The 20373-nt window shown below is 33.2% G+C and overlaps 1 protein-coding gene across 1 annotated transcript in view; it reads right to left on the minus strand.

The window, feature by feature from the left end:
* LOC150107693 (major facilitator superfamily domain-containing protein 12-like) overlaps positions 1-20373 on the minus strand; it is a 67842-nt gene that overhangs the window by 32534 nt on the left and 14935 nt on the right. Inside the window, exons 2-4 of the mRNA XM_090392170.1 lie at positions 16896-17103; positions 15760-15874; positions 11718-11897 (exon numbers count right to left, since the gene is read on the minus strand). Coding sequence (XP_090248296.1) covers positions 11718-11897; positions 15760-15874; positions 16896-17103 — 503 coding nt within the window. The remainder of the gene's footprint in view (positions 1-11717; positions 11898-15759; positions 15875-16895; positions 17104-20373) is intronic.

Here is a 20373-nt window from a genome sequence, read left to right on the forward strand (position 1 = left end):
AATGATGTAATTTTTTTCATGTAGTACTATGACATCCTGTACACCCCTTGAGGGTACATGGCAGGAATTTGGTGATGATGATGATAAAATAATGAATTTTTTCTATAAACATAAAGACATACATAAATATACTTGGGTAGCAAGAGGATGTAAATCAATATTAGATTATTTTATCTTAAATGAAAAGACATCAAAGTTCTCTTTGGATGTTAGAGTTCACAAAGGATATGAAATAAGTAGTGTCCACTTCCTTGTTAAAATAAAATTAAGATAACCACCGAAATAGCCACAAATAACAAGAACAGAAAGAAAATTTAAAACATTTGTTTATAAAACTAGATTATTAAATGACACAAATATATATAATGGCTATATGGCCAAAGAATTAAGCGATATTTAGATAAAACAAAATGAAATGAAGAAATAAAAATAGAATGGCTTAATGTATAATTTATAATATGAAATACAGCAGCAAAAAATTCAATAAAAAGAAAAAACTGAAGATATGGGACAATACAATCAAAGAAATAATCAAAATGAAAAAAAGAAGCATATCATAAATGGTTAAGCAGTAAAAGACTAGAAGATGAAATAGAATATAAAAGAATAAGAGCCATAGCTAAAAGGAAGTTAGAAAATGAGAGAATCATGGAACAAATTTGTTTCTAATAATCATGCGGAGGTTTCTGTGGTTAAGAAGTTCAATCGAATTATTCTGGTTTTGTGACCACATTTTTATTATAAAGACTGTTTTTTAAAACTAAACAAGTATAAATACTAAAAAACTCCAAAGTAGTAATTAACCTCTTCTCAAGAGTTCTAACGAGAGATGAAACAAATCTTCTTATGAAAGGCTTTAATTCTGCTGTAACACCACAACAAGTCTCGAAAACTGATATCATAGCCCAAATTGAAATAAGAAATGTACCAGGAGATATAGCAGATCTGATCTGCATTCAAAGCACAGCATTACTATTAAATTGCAAATTACCACCAAAAATCCTACAAAAAACAGAATTCGCAGCCCTTAATAAACTCAAATCAGACAAAAACATAGTCATAATAAAAGCAGACAAAGGAATGCAACAGTAATTTTAAACTCAGAAGATTATAACAAAAAAATGAAAAGCCTTCTTGAAGATTCCAACACCTACACAGCATTAGACAGAGACCCCACTTTGCAAACTCACAACAAAACCAATGAACTTATCAAAAATATACCAAATTGGTCTGAGGAACTAAAAAGAAATTTACAATCAAAACACCCCCTAGTTCCTAGAATATATGGAGTTCCCAAAATTCATAAACGAGATATACCACTAAGACTAATAGTAGATGGAAGGGACTCTCCTACCTCAAAATCTGGCAAAGCACCTCAAACTTGATTTTACTACATATTTATTTCTATAAGGATGTCTAGGAAAGGAAGTTTTTTTATTTTCTTCTAGTTCCAGAGTAAATTTTATGTTAGGATGTAAGTTATCAAGATAATCTTTAAATGCAGTCAGTTTTAGTGCATATACTACATCGTTCATTAAGAACAGCACAGACTTCATAGAGAAAGTAAAAGATATACACATTGGTCTTTCAGACATATTAGTGAGTTTAAATGTGGTCAGCCTTTTCACAAAGATTCCAAGAAATGAAACAGTAAACATCCATCCTAGAAAATCTCTTCCCTCCAGACATTGTACAGCTCTACGAACATTGCATTAAAAACATGTTCTTCCTTTACCAAGACAAATTCTGGGAACAAAAAGAAGGACTAGTAATGGCTCCAGCAAACTTTCTATATGGAAAATTTTGAAAATAATGTTCTACAAAACTGGCATATCAAACCAAAAATTTGGCTCCGCTATGTGGACGATATCTTCATTTGGCCAGGAACAGCACTAGAATTGACTGCATTTAAAGATTATCTTAATAACTTACATCCTAACATAAAATTTACTCTGGAACTAGAAAATAAAAAACTTCCTTTCCTAGACATCCTTATAGAAATAAATAAAAGGAAAAACAGATTATCATTCTCCATTTATAGAAAGCCAACAAACACAGGAATATTCCTTCATGCTACCTCACCACCACCCCGTGCAAAAATTAGGCCTCATAAAACTTGTTTGATCTTGAAGCAACAGGCACCGGCAAATGCTGACATGCGTCACCAGTTACTCAATCAGTTTACAGCTGGCTCTTGTGTTATAACGTTTGATGAACTTCTGATTCAATGTGAGTGAACAATTCTATATTTTCGAACTTTATGTTTTTATTAACAGATCTTTAAGTTTAAGATAAGATTTCTGTTTTCATGAAGGTTTAATATAGTTCTGTAAATTTAAAAATAAATGTTTTCATTTTGAACGCATATGTCAAGTTCTTGCCCTCTCCCCTAATTTGCTGATTACTGAAACCTGCAATTATTCGGTGTATTTGTATGTGTGTGTTTTTTGTATACAATATCTTTCCTTTTTATTTATGTATAGTAGGTTTATTCCTAAAATTTAACTGATCATCAGCAAAGCTTTCATGATGAGGATGTTTGGGTTGTGTGTGAGATGGCCAGCTGATCGACTGTTTTATGGCAGGAAGCGATCTCTTATTTCATTGGACATAATATATTAAGAGAGAGAGAGACGACAACTCTCTATGAAAAAAAAATATATGTATGATTTTTAAACTTATAGAACTGTATTAGGCATTCATGAAAACAGGAATCTTATCTAAAACTTGTAGAACTGTTTTTGAATGTTCATAATGTTTAAAACGATAAAATAATTTAAATAAATTATTTAACAATAAGCTTTACTTTTTGAAATAATTTTTTTTTTTTACTGTCAGTTACCCATTACTCTGAAAAAGAAAATGAGCAGAAGAAAAGCAAAAGGTGATAGCAAGTGCCAGTTTAATGAACTGTGGGAAAATGAGTTCTTATTTATTGCAGGTCCTTCAGGAAAACCGTTGTGCATTGTTTGTGAAAGCACTCTCTCATATAATAGAAGACATGATCTTAACAGACACTATAGAAAACATCAAGCTGAATTAGAAGAAAAACTGAAGTTAGTTCCTGGGTCTGAGTTGCATAAAGAATATGTGTTTAAGAAAAAGGAAGAAATAAGAAAGAGACAAAATATGTTTGTGAAACGAAGTTGTGAAAGTGTGGCAATGTTGGAGGCGTCTTATGAAATTGCCTTTGTGTTGGCTAAAAAACACAAGCCTTTCTCTGATGGAGAGGAAGTTGTTAAGCCCTGTCTCGAAAAATTTGCAAAATGTCTTGGTGATAAGAATGTTGAAAGAAAAGTAAACCAAATTGCTCTGTCCAAGCAAACAATTACAAGACGCATCAAAGAACTTTCCCATGATGTTACTGAGCAATTGAAAGACCATGTTCATGATTGTTCTTTCTTTTCTTTAGCCTTGGACGAATCCGCTGACATATGTGATTTAGCCCAATTAAGCATTTTTATAAGAGGAATTGATGGTAATTTTAACATCTTCGAAGAACTTATTGGTCTTGAGTCACTTCATGGAAAAACCAGAGGGGGTCATACATATTTAACAAAGTAAAGTCATGTCTAGAAAATCAACAACTAGATTCTAGTGAGCTCATCTGTGTTTGCACTGATGGAGCACCATCAATGGTAGGTAGAGTTTCTGGGACTAACTTTATTTGAAAGGTTTTTAGGTAGTTCTCTACTAAAGTATCACTCTATTATACATGAAGAATCTCTGTGTGGAAAAACTCTAAATTCGAAGCATGTTATGATACCAGTTGTAAAGTGTGTGTGAATAAAATTAGAGCAAGAGGGTTAAACAGAAGAGAATTCAGAGAATATTGTGAACTGCTAGATATGGAATATGGTGATCTCATTCTTCATTGTGAGGTGCCCTGGCTTTCTAAAGCAGAGCTTCCCAAACTGTGGGCCATGGCCCCCTTGGGGGCCGTGAAATAATGAAAACAAATTTAAAATGTTTTAAGACAGATTTTTTTATTTTAAAACAAACATATTTAACTTTTATTACTTATTATTTCTTTTTTGCAATTTTTTATATTTTAATGGAAAAATTCATACATTGGTGTTGGTTTACAAACTTTGCTTCCAGCGTATTTCGGCACTTAATGAATATTAGTAAATATTGCTTATTCATATGTTTAATTTCAAAGCAGTGGTTAATTGTATTTACTTCGAATGCTCTCCAGGGAAGCTCCAAATCTTCCTGTCCCTTTCATCATGCATTTGTAATCAGGGACCGTTGATATTGACTTTATATACATATCAAAACTCGTTTTATATTATCACTGTCATCCGAGCTAGTTTTCTGTTACCAATAAAAGTTTCGCATATACTTCACACATGAAAAAAAAAAAAAAGCTTAAACAAGTTCATATGGGGAGATAATAACTCGCTTGCAGTGGTAAACAACATGCCCTCCCACAGAGGCAATAAAAACAAGTACTTTTATTATGCCAGTGAATAAGGTATGAGGAGTCTGTGTAATATATTTCTCAACAAATAGTGCAATTAGCAACAACTGGGATAAAAACACTAATTAATGAATCACACGTCCCCTCATACAGAAACTATTCTGTATATATAGAATGAAACAAAACCATATGTTGCATGGGCAAACACAGTATCTAACTAAAAACTATTGTTATTAATTAGATGTGTGCGAGTTTGATTTCCCAAGGCAGCAATAAAATTCAACCGAACGTGTTAAAATTCGTAAAAGTGCTAAAACTAAGTAATATATATATATAATGAATGTTATGGCAGTTTCACATATGGAATTCGGTTGAAGAGAGTTAGCATTTCAACTCAATTGTCAGCTATGCTTTTATCTTTCGGTTGCACGATCTTTTGTTATTACCGCACCAATCATATGCACGTTTTAATAACCTGCCTTTGCTGTCTGTTTCGCGTTAGGCTTAATTACGGTAAAGGGAGTAAAGTCACAAAAGAGAAAAATGTTTCTGGTCTGGGGATTCCCTTATTCAGGTAATATTCACTAATTTCATGTTATCAGTCTGTGGTGTGCCAGTATCGGTAAGTGGTGATATTATTTGATCTATTCTACATTAAAAAATTTAACCCTGAGATGGATAAGTGGCTGATAAAAAAAAAAAAAATTCTCGCGAACAATCAGAAGAAGCAGAAACAGACTAAAAAAAAAAAAAAGGACAGTATTTCATATTTTATCAGAACAGCCCGCATCATCTTCAGAACCAAATGGTAAGAGGCAAAAAATGTAATATATGCATTTGATTTTTGCGATATTCGCTGTGTATGTTTTGTATTGAATATAAATACAATAAATATTATAATAATATATATCTCTATTACGATTTTTTTTCGAGGGGGGCCGTGAATTATTTTAATTTTTGCAAAGGGGGCCCTGACATCCAGAAGTTTGGGAAGCACTGTTCTAAAGGACAAGTTCTCAGTAAATTTTGGAAGCTGAAAGAAAGTTTTCATAAATTTCTGGAAGAGAAGGATGTGCTGCATGAAGAAAAAGCCCTGTTGTGTGATGAGAAATGGCTATTTGATTTAGCATTTTTAGGTGATGTTACCAGCCACCCCAATGATCTAAATTTGAAACTGCAGGGCAAGAACAAATTGTTTCCTAGCTTAGTAAATGACACCAGTGCATTCAAAATGAAATTAAAATTGTTCATCTCCCAGTTAGAAAACGGGGATTTAAGTCAATTTCCACATTTAAAAGAACATAGTGAATCTGTTGAAGATAATGGCAACTTTACAGAATATACTGAAAAACTCAGATTATTGCAAGAGTCATTTAACAGTCATTTTGGCGATTTTGCCGAAGAAGAAGACTGCATACTTGCATTTATAAATCCCTTTTCACTTACTGAACAAAAAATCTTGACGATGCCTAGTTAACATACAAATGGAACTTACTGATCTCAAAACCAATTCTTTATTGAAAATGAAATTTAATGAACTTCCATCACTCCCAGATGCTTCTGATATAATTAATTTCTGGCTATCGTTGCCCTGTGAACATTTTCCAGAACTGAGAAAATTTGCTCAGAGTTATATCTGTCGTTTTGGAACTACATACAGATGCGAACAAGCATTTTCTTCAATGAAATGATTAAGAACAAACTACGATCGAGACTGACTGATTCAAATTTGAAAAACTGTTTGATACTTTCTGTAACTGATTTAACTCCAAAAATTACAAGCTTAACAAAAGCAAAGCAATTTCAAAAGTTTCAATAAAATAATTAATGTTTATCTTGTCTTTATATGAAATCCTTTCATTTAAAACTGCTAAAAGTGTCTATATTACCATATAAATAATTTCATGCATAAATGTTAAATATATCCATATTACCAATATTTTAAAGGGGCTGAAAAGTGGTATAAGTTTGTATGGCGCATCTTAACTAAAAAATGAAAAAATTGACGCATGAACTATAAAAGGTTGGCCACCCCTGCCTTAAGGGATAAAGCATACAGCACCCCCAGTACAGAAGAAATACAATACTTAACACAGATTCTACAACTGAATGGTTTCAAAACTAAGACAATTAAGAAAATTCTCAATACAGCACCTACAAGAAACTTAAATAAACAAGATTTCAAGACTGCAGTCACCCTTCTTTATATTAAGAATGTAACAGATAAATTAGCCAAACTTCTCTACAAGTATTAACATAAAAGTGACTTTCCTGCCACTTGAAAAAATATCAACATCTCTTCATCCTCCACATCACCCAATGAAAAAACCAGGAGTTTATAATATTCACTATTCCTGTGGCATCTGCTATGTAAGCAATTGGGAAGATTGGGAGAAATCCGCATGAGTCAACATCAAAAGGATGTACAAAAAAAAAAGACCATAAGTCTGGTTTGGCATTTCACACAGCTTCTACTGGTCATGATGTACTCTGGGACAGAACAAACATGTCCTACATTGATAAAAACTGTTTCACAAAAAAATTCAAAGAGGCAGCAAATATGATTAAAATTCCTATGCAATGCAACAAAAATCAAGGTTTGATTTTAAATTAAGTTTGGTCAGCGTTTATTAAAAATTTACCCAGTTCAGACCTCGGATAGAGTGAAAGTGAACCACAGAACACGACATCAAATAGCATTGTTTCTAGCTAACATGCATTAACAGTTTTATAGATCTGTTATTCAGTTTTTTTAACGAACTTTTTTGATGTTCATAATACCAACAAATGAACTTGTGTTTTCATAATTTCTTATAGTTTGTGCTTTAAACTGTTAATTCTCTTTACCCCTGAAGATGTTAGTCTGACGACTAACGAAACTTGTGGGGTTTGTTTTTTAGTACTCGTTTAGTTTTAAAAAAAAAGTCTTTTTTTTTATAAAAATGTGGTCACAAAACCAGAATAATTCGATTGAAGTTTGTTTGTAATTTAGAGCATGATTTATATAAAATAAGACCCAATGTATTAAGATTTTGAAACATTTAAGTACAGGTACTAAAGTAAAATTAAACACCAAATTGAAATCAGAAAAATTTCAAAATTTCTACACAGAATTATGGAGAGAGAAATATTTTAAAAAAGATAACTGGCAAACATTTAATGAAAGGGAAATAACTAAAGAAGAATTAGAAATCAGCCTGAAAGAAACAAGAAATGAAAAATCACCTGGAGAAGATAAGTTAGGTTCAATATTATATAAATATGCAGGAATAAGGTTCAAAGAAAGACTTTCTATTTTTAAATAAAATCTATTCAACTACGAGATTTGCTAATATAATGGAAAAAAGCAATTATGATTGCTATCTTTAAAAAAGGTGGTAGGAGATAACCCTAAAAATTATAGAGGTATAAGTATTCAAAATTCCTGTTACAAAATATATAAGAGAATTTTAAATAAACTAATAAAATATTATGAAAATTTTATTTTAGTAGTACAGAATGACTTTAGAAAAGACAATACAATTTAGAAACACATACTACATTTATTGACTTTGAAAAAGCATCTGACAAAGTTAAAACAAGCATTTAATTTAACATATTAAAAGAAAGACAAATACCAAATAATATTCTAAAAACTATCATAAGTATATATGAAAATAATCAAATACAAATAAGAATAAATCATGAGCTATCATATATGAGAGAGATAAACCAAGGAGTCTGCTTTTTAATATTTATCTAAATGAAATAATAATAAAATGGAATAAAAATTTCCATCAAAGTATTAAACTTTCTAATACTGTGAACTTAAACACTCTCCTTTTTGCCGATGACCAAATAATAATTACAAATTCTGAAGGTAACTTAGAAAGATATTTTAAATTTAAACGAGATAGCCAAAGATTATGGAATGATAACATCAACAGAAAAATCAAAAACGATGGCCTTTAAAGGAAAAGATACAGTAAGAACTAAAATAGTAATAGATAACAAGATTTTAGAGCAGGTGAATTCATTTAACTAACTACGATGTATCATTACATATGAAAATGAAAAAGATATGAACTTAAAAATTGCAAAATATTTAAAAATAACATGTAATTAACTCTATATTTAAACCTAATCTAGAACAAAAACAAACCAGACTAAAAGTATACAAGAGTGGTCTGAAAAGTTCTCAGCCTAACAATGTGAAAAAACAAATTCCAAAATTATTTTTATTTTTCAATATAATCTCCCTTAAGACCAATACATTTATTCAAGTGATGCTCCAGCGCCATTATCTCATCCCTGTAGTAGTTCTCAGTAAGATCTGAAAAATACCCTTCTACAGCTGCCTCTTGATTCAAAAAAAATATGCTGACCACTGAGGAAGAGTTTTAGTTTTGGGAAGAGATAGAAGTCAGAGGGAGTCAAATCTGGGGAACAGGGTGGATGTTCCAACAATTCATAGTGCAGATACCTTAATTTTCCCATTGCCAAAACACTTTTGTGGGCAGATGCATTGTCCTCATGAAAGATGATTTTTTTTTTCTTCTGCAAACCGGGTCTTTTCTCATGAATTTTTTCATCTAGTCTGGTTAAAAGATTGGAATAATATTCCCTGGTTATTGTTTTACCCTTTTCAAAATACTTAATAAAAAAAATGCCTTTAGCATCCCAAAACACCGATGTCATGACCTTTCCTGCTGATGGAACCGACTTTGTCTTCATTTGCGCTGAACAACTGGATTCTGTCCACTGTTTTGACTGCTGTTTGGATTCCGTTGTGTAATGGTGAATCCAAGTCTCATCCACAGTAATAAATCAATGCACAAAATCAATTCTATTCTTGTTAAAATGCTCTAAGCACTGTTCAGAGATTTTCATACGAGTATGTTTTTGATTTGCTGTGAGCAAGCATGGCACCCATCTTGTGGAAAGGTTTTACATTTGCAATTCTTCATATAAAATATATCCTACATGTTCTTTTGAAATGCCTATAGTCTCAGCAATTTCACGCACTTTGTCGCTGGTCATCCAATACCATATTCTGCACTTAATCAATGATTTGTGGTGTTGTTACACTTTTTGGACATCCTTCACATGGATCATCTTCAAGGCTGGTACGGATACATTTAAACTCGACAGCCCATTTCTTAATTGTCAAAAACGAAGGAGAAGAGTGCCCATAAACTTTTATGAACTTCGAATGAATTTCTTTCGTTAAACCTTCTTTTATAAAGAATTTTATAACTGCATACTCAATTTCATCCATTTCAAGGGATGCAGACAATACTTTTATTTCAGACAGCTGTATAAAACAAACTACTTGATAGAATGACTTGCAATTTCACACGGATGCTTATGACAGAGGTACCAACTTTAGAAAAAAAAAATATTGCCGATAGTGTTGGCATCTATGGTCGAGGGCGAGAACTTTTCAGATCACCCTCATACAATACTTTAGCTCTACCAGTTGTATGGAAATGAAATCTGAACAATAAAACAAAAAGACAAACAGAGATTAACAGCTGAAATGAAGTTTATGAAAAAAGCTGAAAGTATACACTATTTGATCACAAAGGAAATGAAGAAATTATGAAAGAATTAACCAGGAATCAGTAATAGAAAAAATTAAAAAATATAAACATAAATGGATGGAATACGTTGAAAGAATGAAAATAAAAAGATTACCAAAATACGAAGGTAGTCTGAAAATTCTCGGCCTAGACAATATATATGACGACACTATCAGCAAGAATTTTTTTTTCTAAAGTTAGTACATCTGTCATAAGCATCCATGTGAAATTGCAAGTCATTCTATCAAGTAGTTTGTTTTATACAGCTGTCTGAAGCAAAAGCTTACTGTATCCCTTGAAATGGATAAAATTGAGTATCATGTCACACAAGAATCCAAAATTCTGTTTGGATTCTTGTGTGACAGAACAGTGGACAGAAGCCAGTTGTTCAGCACCAAATAAGACAAAGTTGGTTTGATCAGCAGGAAAGGTCATGGCGTCGGTGTTTTGGGACGCTAAAGGCATTTTGTTTATTAATTATCTTGAAAAGGATAAAACAATAACTGGGGAATATTATTCTGATCTTTTAACCAGACAAAACAAAAAAATTTGTGAGAAAAGAGCTGGTTTACAGAAGGAAAAAAATCATCTTTCATGAGGACAATGCACCTGCTCACAAAAGTGTTTTGGCAATACAAAAATTAAGGGATCTGCACTATGAATTGTTGGAGCATCCACCATAATCCCCAGATTTGGCTCCCTCTGACCTCTATCTCTTCCCAAAATTAAAACTCTTTCTCACTGGTCACCATTTTTCTTCAAATCAAGAGGTGATTGCAGCAGTAGAGGGGTATTTTGCAGATCTTACTGAGAACCACTACAGGGACAAGATAATGGCACTGGAGCATCGCTGGAATAAACGTATTAGTCTTAAGGGAGATTATGTTGAAAAATAAAAATAATTTTGAAATTATAAATTCATTTTTTCATTGTTAGGCCAAGAACTTTTCACACCATCCTCATAAGCCTTAAATTACAAACCATTAGAAAAAAGAAAACCAGGATGTCCTCTTAAGAGATTCAATGATGACTTCTAAGGCCAAAAACAGGCCACTCTAGGCCTAAACCCTTGACAAGCATGATAATGATGATATCCAGATGGTCACTTGAGATATGCTAAATTTTTTATCTTGAACTACTTTGGCATTGCACTTGAAGAACCAAGGAATAAATATTATTGAAGGCATATATTTCAGCAAGAATCAGTTATTCAGTCAGAAGAGATTTCTGAATCAGGAGAGCAGAAACTCCCACGATAAAAGGAATCATACAAAGCCTATGTTGGATAGTTGAGGAGGCTGGCAGAGTTGTTCTGATACCTGAGGTTCTGAAATAAACAAAAGATCTGGTTTCGATGTGGTGCATGTGTTCATCCAATTTACCACTTAGACTTTCACAACCATCTATGCCTCAGCTGAATTTAAACCAACTGCCCGTTACTTAGCAAGTCAATTATATCCAATTAGTTAACCAGGTTGGCTGACTAGATATTATCATACACATATACACCAGCATCCTTTATGATAAAAGTAGTGATATACAGTGATATCTTTTTTATGATTATATCACCATGATAGTGATATGAGACATTTAATAGTGAGAATAAAGAATGTTTTTTCACTTCTATTAGACCTAATAGAATTAGAATAGAAGTGAAAGTGAAATCAATTTATATTACCATTCATGACTCAGAGAATTTGTTATTAGAGACAATTAAAGTCCATTTATTTTACCTTATAAAACAATGGTTGTTTAAACCACTCTTTCCATGTCAAATGAGGCATGTTACTGTGAGTGCTATATGAATTGATAGCCAACCTTCGTTCGTCAAACTCATCATGATTTTCTTTTACTAAAACATGGAAGATAATGGATGTTATAACACCGAGGCCCAAAACACATATGACAATATCCTGCAAAAAAATAAAATAAACATTAAAATTACCTGTAGACATGTTGGCATACATAAAATTAATAAAGTTGTATAAAATTGAAATAAAGGAAAAATTTTCTATTAAGATAAAAAAAAATTCAAATTTTAGAAAATAAGAAGCTAGGCAGTGAGAAAATAGAAAGCTCAGACGATATAACTGAAAGGCATTAGGAAAATTTTAGGATAGTATATAATGAGTTGGCAATAGACTGCATGCTGAGAGAGGAAAAAAGTAAAGATTGGTTTATCAAACAAAACCTAGAAGCTCATAGAAGAAAGGCATAAGATTAAAATGTTTGAAAATGCTAAATCTCAGAGAATTAAAGAAATCCATTTGAGTAATTAGAGAGAGAGAGAAGTCAGCTAAAAGATCCACAAGAGAAGAAAAAAAAGAATTGTGGACAGTACAGCAGAAGAAGCACAAAAGGCTACAACATTAAGACACATTGGGAAATTGTATGATGTGACAAGGAAAATATACTCTGAAAAAAATAAGCAAGTAAATGCTAGAGGGGATAAAAAATAGTTTTCTGCTAACTGAAGAATGAGATTAGAAGATGGAAAGAACACTTTGATGAGATTTTAAATGTAGAAAACAATATAACTGTCATAAATTCAATCATGCAAGAACCTCCTATAAGCATAGATTCAAATATTACATTAGAACCAATATCTAAAAATAATGACCACAACAGAGAGGATGAAAAGTGGAAAGGAATGTATGTGGCAATAATAATAATAATAATAATAATAATAATAATAATAATAATAATACAGCAACAGAAATGCCTTAGGCAACTAAATTGTAAGTGATCTTTAACAATGTGCTAGAGATTGAAAAGATATAGTAATTAACTAATTCCAAAGAAAGGAAATCTCATTAGATGCAAAAAATATGACAGAAATTAGTCTATAGCAGGACCTGCAAAATTTTTCTGTAAAATAATGATAAATAGAATTAAAAGTGAGAAAAGATTAAGGCATGAGCAAATTGGTTTTAGAACAGGTCAATAACATCATCAATCAAATATCTTGCATCTTTGATATATATCTACTCTATATATATAAAAAGATAAGCCAAAATTTGAAGCATTTGTATGTCATGTTTTTTTGTCTTACCAGCTTACCGGTTTACCAGTCCGAAACTGGGGGGGGGTTAAGCGCAGTAGGCACCAGGGGGGGGAAGAGCCCCCTAGTATATATATATAGGAATTACGACCCTGTATTTAGAATTAGTGAAGTAATTTTCAAGTTTCATCCTCTTCATACCCCATGGCACATAAGGCCAACCTTTTCAAAGATTGATCTTAAAATATAATTACAACAAAAATTCTTAAACTGAACAAAAAAAAATTTAAATTGATCAACTTGTAGAAGTTCAGAATTTTTGGGAGCTAATGTTGATACTAAAGGTGGAACTGAAAATCTAAAATTTAGGTATAATGAGCTTCTAAATTCCATTAGAAGCTCATTATACCTAAATTTTAGATTTTGCCAAAGCATTTGAGAATACTGAGAGGAACATTATGGATAATTATTAGAAGCTATGGAATTCCTGACAAATTGGAAGCATTACAAAAGAGTTGTTCAATAAATTTTTTTGTTCAATAAATTGAACAAAAACAGCTTTCAAACAAAGTGCTTGCATATAAACTATTAAAAACATTTCCAGATGTATCTATTCCAAAAAGGAATCTATCACCTAAGTTCCTGAATTCTTACGCTGCTGGTTCCTGTTGTATCAGCTTTTGGGTCCTAAGCTCCTGCATGTCACTGCAATTCTTTTTTACACTATGAGGAATTAATGTGTGTAGAGTCTTATGTACCTGGAATAAGAAATTTCATGAGTCCTGAAATTCTGGGAATGCAATCAGGCATAGACTGAAAGTAGTTTTGATACAGACCAGAAGTCAATGTTGTTGTTGTTGTTGGCATCTGAATCGGTTATATCAACAGTGCTGGCTTAAATTGGCTAGGAACTTGTAAAAACCTGAAATTTATCATTATGGTCCATAGCTGAACTAAAGAGGCAACTAACTTTCTCCCCCCCCCCAAGAAAACAGATTGAAAGTAGAATGGGAATGGCTCCTGACAAGCAGGTTGTTTTGATATAGGTAGACTGAATTCTGAAGACTGAGGTCATCATTTCTATTCAGGTTGGGAAAATTAATGATAGCCTTTCAAAGCCAGCTTCTTTAAGCTGTGTCTAGCTGATACTGTATTAACAGAAATCCTGTTTCAAGTGGATGAAAGAAAGGCCAACTCAGCCAATTGTGCATGCATACCAACAATACTCCCTACTCTACCTGAATACTACATATCCGTTTCACAGATGTATGGCAAAAAATGTACCTATGTAGCATCCTGTCAACACCTGTATAGGTGTTGAACTAAAAAGGCAATTAACTTTTTTTCCTGAGAGAACAGATTGAAAATATAATTGAATTTAAAGAATGCTCATACTATATTTTCTGAAAGGCTTTTCATTGTAAAACTCTGATAGTTTTCAAAAATGCAATAGCGATCATGTACAATAAAGGCCTATCTGAAAATATAGCATGGGCATTTCATAACTTCACCATTACATCCCCCCCCCCCGCCAAAAAAAAACTTACAATTTTATCCCGTGTGACCTAAGAACATCCTTTCCCTTTACTCATTCAGGCATTTAAAAAATACCATGCAGTCATGAATTATCATACATCAGTGAAATAGGGAGTGCAATTAAAAGAGGTTATAGTATCAGCTAGAAAAGAAAACAACTGCTCCACCAATCCAAATTCTGATTCAAGAAAATTTAAACAAGCCTATAATCACACAAGTTCAATAGGAATGATAGCCTCAAATCTCTAGCATTTTGTTCTGTCTGTTTCAGATAACCTGTTAGGACCATTCTACAGTCCAAAACAATGGGCTTCACAAGTTGCTAAACAGATTCCAACCAGCATCATCTCTGCAACACGAATTGTCAACATCAACAGACCTCCAAAATAATTAAAAGAAAAGTATAATCAGCATGTGATTATCACAACAGCATTTTAGGACTTACTAAGTGTTGGGTATCTTGAAATCAAAGTGCACAGGAGTGATAACATAACTATCCATGATGTTAAAAACATCTGCAATAATGTGCAAGAACTCAAGACTAGCAATCTGATGCCACAGAAACAAATAGTGTAATCACTCTAGGACTTGCAGATTATAAGTTCAGTTTTAATAAGTTTTATTATTATTATTCAGGCCTCCATGGAGTCGAAGGTCCTTCCTAAGAACATAAAGTCTGTCAAGACTCATCGAGGGTAGGTTTCACCCCCCTAAGAAACACAAAGTCTATCATACCACTCCTTAAACTCCTTGACCGTTCTCGCTCTCACCACTCCATCAGGCAATGCATTACATGGTTCAACCACCCTCCACGCAGAGAAACCACTCCTCACCCTCTTGCTCACAGTTTGCTTTCGTAACTTCCAGGGATGGCCTCTTGTCATCCTTCCTGCTGTTCAACCAAGCAAAAGAACTCCCCAGTGTCAACCCTGTAACCACCTCTCAACAGTTTAAAAGTCTCAATCATATCACCTCTCCTTCTTCTATCCACCAAACTCTGCAATCCACATTCCCTCAGCCGATCCTCGTAACTATTCTTGTACAGTCCTGAAATCGTCTTTGTTATCCGTCTTTGTATCCTTTCCACAGTTAATTTATCCCCTTCAAATCCTGGAGACCAAATCTGAGAACAAACAGAAATTTAAAGACCAGTCCTCCACAGAATCAAAAGACTTATCACAGTTTTATGATTTTATAAATAATATTATTTAATAATTACAGAAATTTATGCCACTTACCCTAAATGAAGAAATATCCTGAGAGCTCAGAAATTTTTCTTTTGTGCTACTGATTCCCAATATCATCCATGTAATGAAATAAACATATATATTTGATGCTACTGTACATGCATACCTGAAAATATCATAAAACATGTTTTTCATATGAGAGAAACAAAAATTTATGCATTTTTGAAAATTATGGAGACAACTATACCATGTTTGAATAAAAACTTTAGTTTAATATAACTAAAATTTAATTCGACATTTCAACCTTTATGTCAAGGTCATCTTCTGGAGCATACAACTATACACAGGAAACAAGCTATACTACAATCAAACTGGTTTGTTAAAGACACTGACCTCAGTGTCTTGTAAAGTATTAAAATATTTTTGTGGTTCTCTTGTAAAGATATCAAACTTTTGAAATTGCACTCTTTTAGGTGTTGATCAGTTGCAGAATGCTATGCAGCAGTGTCAGCTCTGTAGTATTATTATTACATAAGCAAAATGGATATCAGATCCAGCATTATTTCAAAGCAGAATGTAGAAACTATCATAAGGTAAGTTGACAAGAGAGCTCACAGGAATACATTCCCCAGCATTCACGAGTTGCCTTAGTGTGGACTACTTAAAAGACATAAGCATGCCCAAGCATCTATATATTTGCTTCTTATTATTCCATTTTGATAAGGTTTCACTGGCCTGAGAGATGTTTTGAACTGGTTGGCTCTCTTCAGACCATCATTTTTTTTTTATTATTTTGGTTTAACCAATAAGAATACAATTTGGTCTGCTAAATCCCAAATTGCCAGCCCATCCTCGTTCCCTCACTCATATTCCTCACCTCTCCACTCAACAAGCTTCTCTATCCCACTTTTCTGTTCTTCCACATCACCTCTTACTTCCTCAGGTCTTCTAATCACTGCAGTCATTACTCTCACCAGGTGACTCAAACCAAAACCATTCAAATGTAGTCTGCATTTCTTATTTAAGAAACACAGACCACACAAATAAACTGAAAATATGTAGTTATGTCAAGATAGACAAAATACCAAAATTCCTCACAAAAATTGTTTTCTACAGTCTACAAATTTTTTTATAAATTTTTACAAGTTTATTTAAAACATATTTTATAATAATCAATTGAAGTATACCTATAAGCTCCTAGTTCTGCTCTTTCACTAGAAATGGGTGTTAAATCTGGAATTAATGATAAATGAGATACTTGTACTGCTGCCCATCCAAACTGGAAAATGATAATAAAAGGACTGTAGTAAACAAACTGAGCATATTGAGGAGACTGTGAACATCCAATACACTCATTAAAGATAAATGGAAAGGTTCCAATAACACATATAGTACCTGAAATATAAAATGACCATTAAAAATTATCCATTTACAAATATGATAATACTTTATATTTCATAAAATAATATAACATTTGCTGAAGTAATAAGTTTATTGTTTTGTATATCACAAGGCAACCTTCCTTTCTTTAATCAATACTCCATTTCTCACAGACAACAGTAACCAGGAAAACAAAGGAATAGCTATTGCAATTAACATTAAACAAGAAGATAATCATCTTGAATGGCAAGCAATTTTAGGTGAAGTGTTGCAAGCAAATTTCAAAATGAAAAATTGGATAAGATTATTTTGCCTAAAGTTCCACTAAGGAAGAAGAGAGACATTTTTTAAGTCATTAGAGAAGGCAGTTGATGAACAGCATTGGAGATCTAAATAGCAAAACAGGAAATGAATAGCAGACATACAGGTATGTTTTGGGGAAAATTTAGAGAAAAAGGGAAAAGCTAATAATAGTGATAAGTATCTGACTGGGTTCTGTTCAGGCCATGGATTACTCATGCCATAGTACACCATAAAGATGGTGCATAAATTAAGACAGAGCAGAAATGAGAAATAAGAAAAATCTTAATGACTATGTTACTGGATTGAAATGAGAGTTGAGTGAGAAATAAAACAGTCGATCAAAGATCACTGACATAACAGTAGCAGAGTGGAGGAGTGCTTTCCTGCGACAATGTCACATAACTTATAACCATAACAATTCCAAAAATGGAGGGGAGCAAACAGATGGCATCAATTGCAGAAACATATGAAAAATGAATATCTGGAAGGAATTTGGCATTCTTAGATTTGAATCTGAAAGCAGAGCTTATCTCAAGTAGTATAAACAGAATAAAAAAGAAAAGGAAAGGTTAGCAAAGTGCTTGATAGTAGATAGCATTTAAATGGCTTACAAGAAAAATCAAGATCTACATGGATTTATGCAGTTAGATTTTAGACTTTGAAAGGCATTTCTAAGATCTGACAATACTGACATCATTACAAATAATAGAATAATTTGGAGTAAAATTAGTGACGGGAAAGTAAGTACTAAGTAAACTTAATCATGTAGAACTATCACAATATCCTATACACACACAGCTACATATCGGGAATATGATGAACAAACAATTAAGAAGATGAGCCGTACATCTGTAAATTGTATGTTTTTCAAGTATGACCACTTAGCATAGTAAAAACTCCAGGTTCGTGAAGGAAATATCCCTACCTCAGTATAAAACTAGCTAACTCAACTAAGGTTGTTATGTGCCATCTAGTTGTTTCCAATTTTTGGTGATCTTGTGATCATACTCATCTCACTCAGTCTCATCTCCTCTTTCAACAGTTGAAATTTAATATTGGTAAGTTCCTTTATGTTGTCCATGATCAGTCACTTCACATACACACACACACACACACACACACCATCCATCCATCCATCTCATTGATGGCCTACCCCTTCCTCTTTTCCAGGAACTTTACCTTCTATTACTGTTCTGAGAAGTCCTCCTTCCATCCTTTCAATGTATCCAAATTATTTTAATATTCTTCTGTCAATATCCTTAAGGAGCCTTAAAGTTCTACTGATCTTTTCTAACAGCCATTCATTTGTATGCCTTTCAGTATATGATATTCTCAACAGCCTTCTGTAACACCACATCTCAAAAGCAGCTATTCTTTTCTTATCTGACTTCTTTATGTTCCAAGTCTCACATCCATAACTCGCCTGTTGGAAAATCCTCAACTTTGTTCACATGGAGATAGATCCATCCATCCAGATTTTAGACAAGTCTCTGTTTTAGTCATTCCTAATCTTCTTCTGATATCTTCTGAACAGCAATTCTTCACATTAATAATGAATCCCAGATACTCAAACTAGCTGACTTCCTTGATTCTTTCTCCATTAAGATAAACTTGTTTTTCAAGCACGTCCCTGTTTGTATTTCCTTTGAGAACCATAATCTTTGTCTTGCAAAGATTGAGTTGAAGTCCTCTGTTATTACTGATCTTGATAACTTTATCAAGAATTTGTCCTAGCTCTTCCTTGTCACAGAGGAGTACAGCATCATCAGCATACCTCAGATTACCGATCAATATATCTACCACCTATCTGGCTATCGACCTGATAGTGTGTTGAGGAAAACCCATTCTTTTCATTACTTCCCACAGTTTCACATGCTGTACACAGTCAAAAGCTTTAGAGCAGTCTAAGAAACACTTAACAGAGGGAGTCTGAATTCTTTATATTTTTCTATGATCTGTCTAAGGCAAAGGATCTGATCTCTAATGCCCCTTACCTTTCACAAAACCAGCTTGTTCCTCAGGCATCTCTGCCTCAATCCTATTTAGCATGATCTTAAATAAAATTTTGCCTGCATGAGATATTAAACTAATAGTTCTATAGTTCTTGCAAGCCTTCATATCTCCCTTCTTATGTAGTGGTATGAAAACGGACTTCTTTCAGTCCCCAGGTCATGATCCTGTCTTCCATATCCTTGTAATCAATCTACAATACACTCTTATCCCCACATTCCCTGTGGCCTTAATTAACTCTGCTGGGATTCCCATCTGCACCTGGTGCATTATTGCTGTTAAGCTGCTTAATTGCTCATTCAATTTCATGCCTAAGTGGAGGAGGTTCCAAATTGGAATTTTCCTGGTGAGAGGGCTTCTCCAAATTTCTTTATCCACTCTGTTGTACAGTTCCTCACAGTATTCTTTCTATCTGTTTTTGATTTCCAATTCTTCTGTAAGTAATGCTCCTTTCCCGTCTTTGATGACATTTGATTTGGGCTTCAACTAGATCAGAAACTAAATTAAACATGCTTTTATAATTGTGCCTCCTCATCTGTAACTCTACCTCTTCACATTTATTAGTAAAGAACTTTTCCTTGTCTTGCTAGATGGCTCTTCTGACTTCTCTGTGTAATCTCTTATATATATTCTTCAGCCCTTGTATCTCTTTGTTTTTCCAACTGCCTTCTTTTGATTAGTTTCCATGTTGAATCTGATATCAATGGATCTCTTGGTCATCTTACTGAGATGAGATACTTCTTGGCTGTATTATTATCACCTTGACTCCTTCCCAAAGCATTTCTGGCAAGTTCACCTCATTGGTCTCCAAAAAATCATCAAACCGAGTCGATGTTTCTTCTGTGAATCCACTAGGAATTACTCTAACATCCAATCTAGTGGGATGTGCCTGACTTGGAAGTTTTCAGAGTCTTAGTCTTACTTTGGCTCTTACTAGCTGATGGTCTGTACTACCACAATCTGCTCCAGGGC

The sequence above is a fragment of the Typopeltis vanoorti genome, chromosome 4, assembly GCF_054136105.1.
Source record: "Typopeltis vanoorti isolate ZY-2024b chromosome 4, IOZ_Tvanoo_1.0, whole genome shotgun sequence".
Classification (NCBI taxonomy): domain Eukaryota; kingdom Metazoa; phylum Arthropoda; class Arachnida; order Uropygi; family Thelyphonidae; genus Typopeltis; species Typopeltis vanoorti.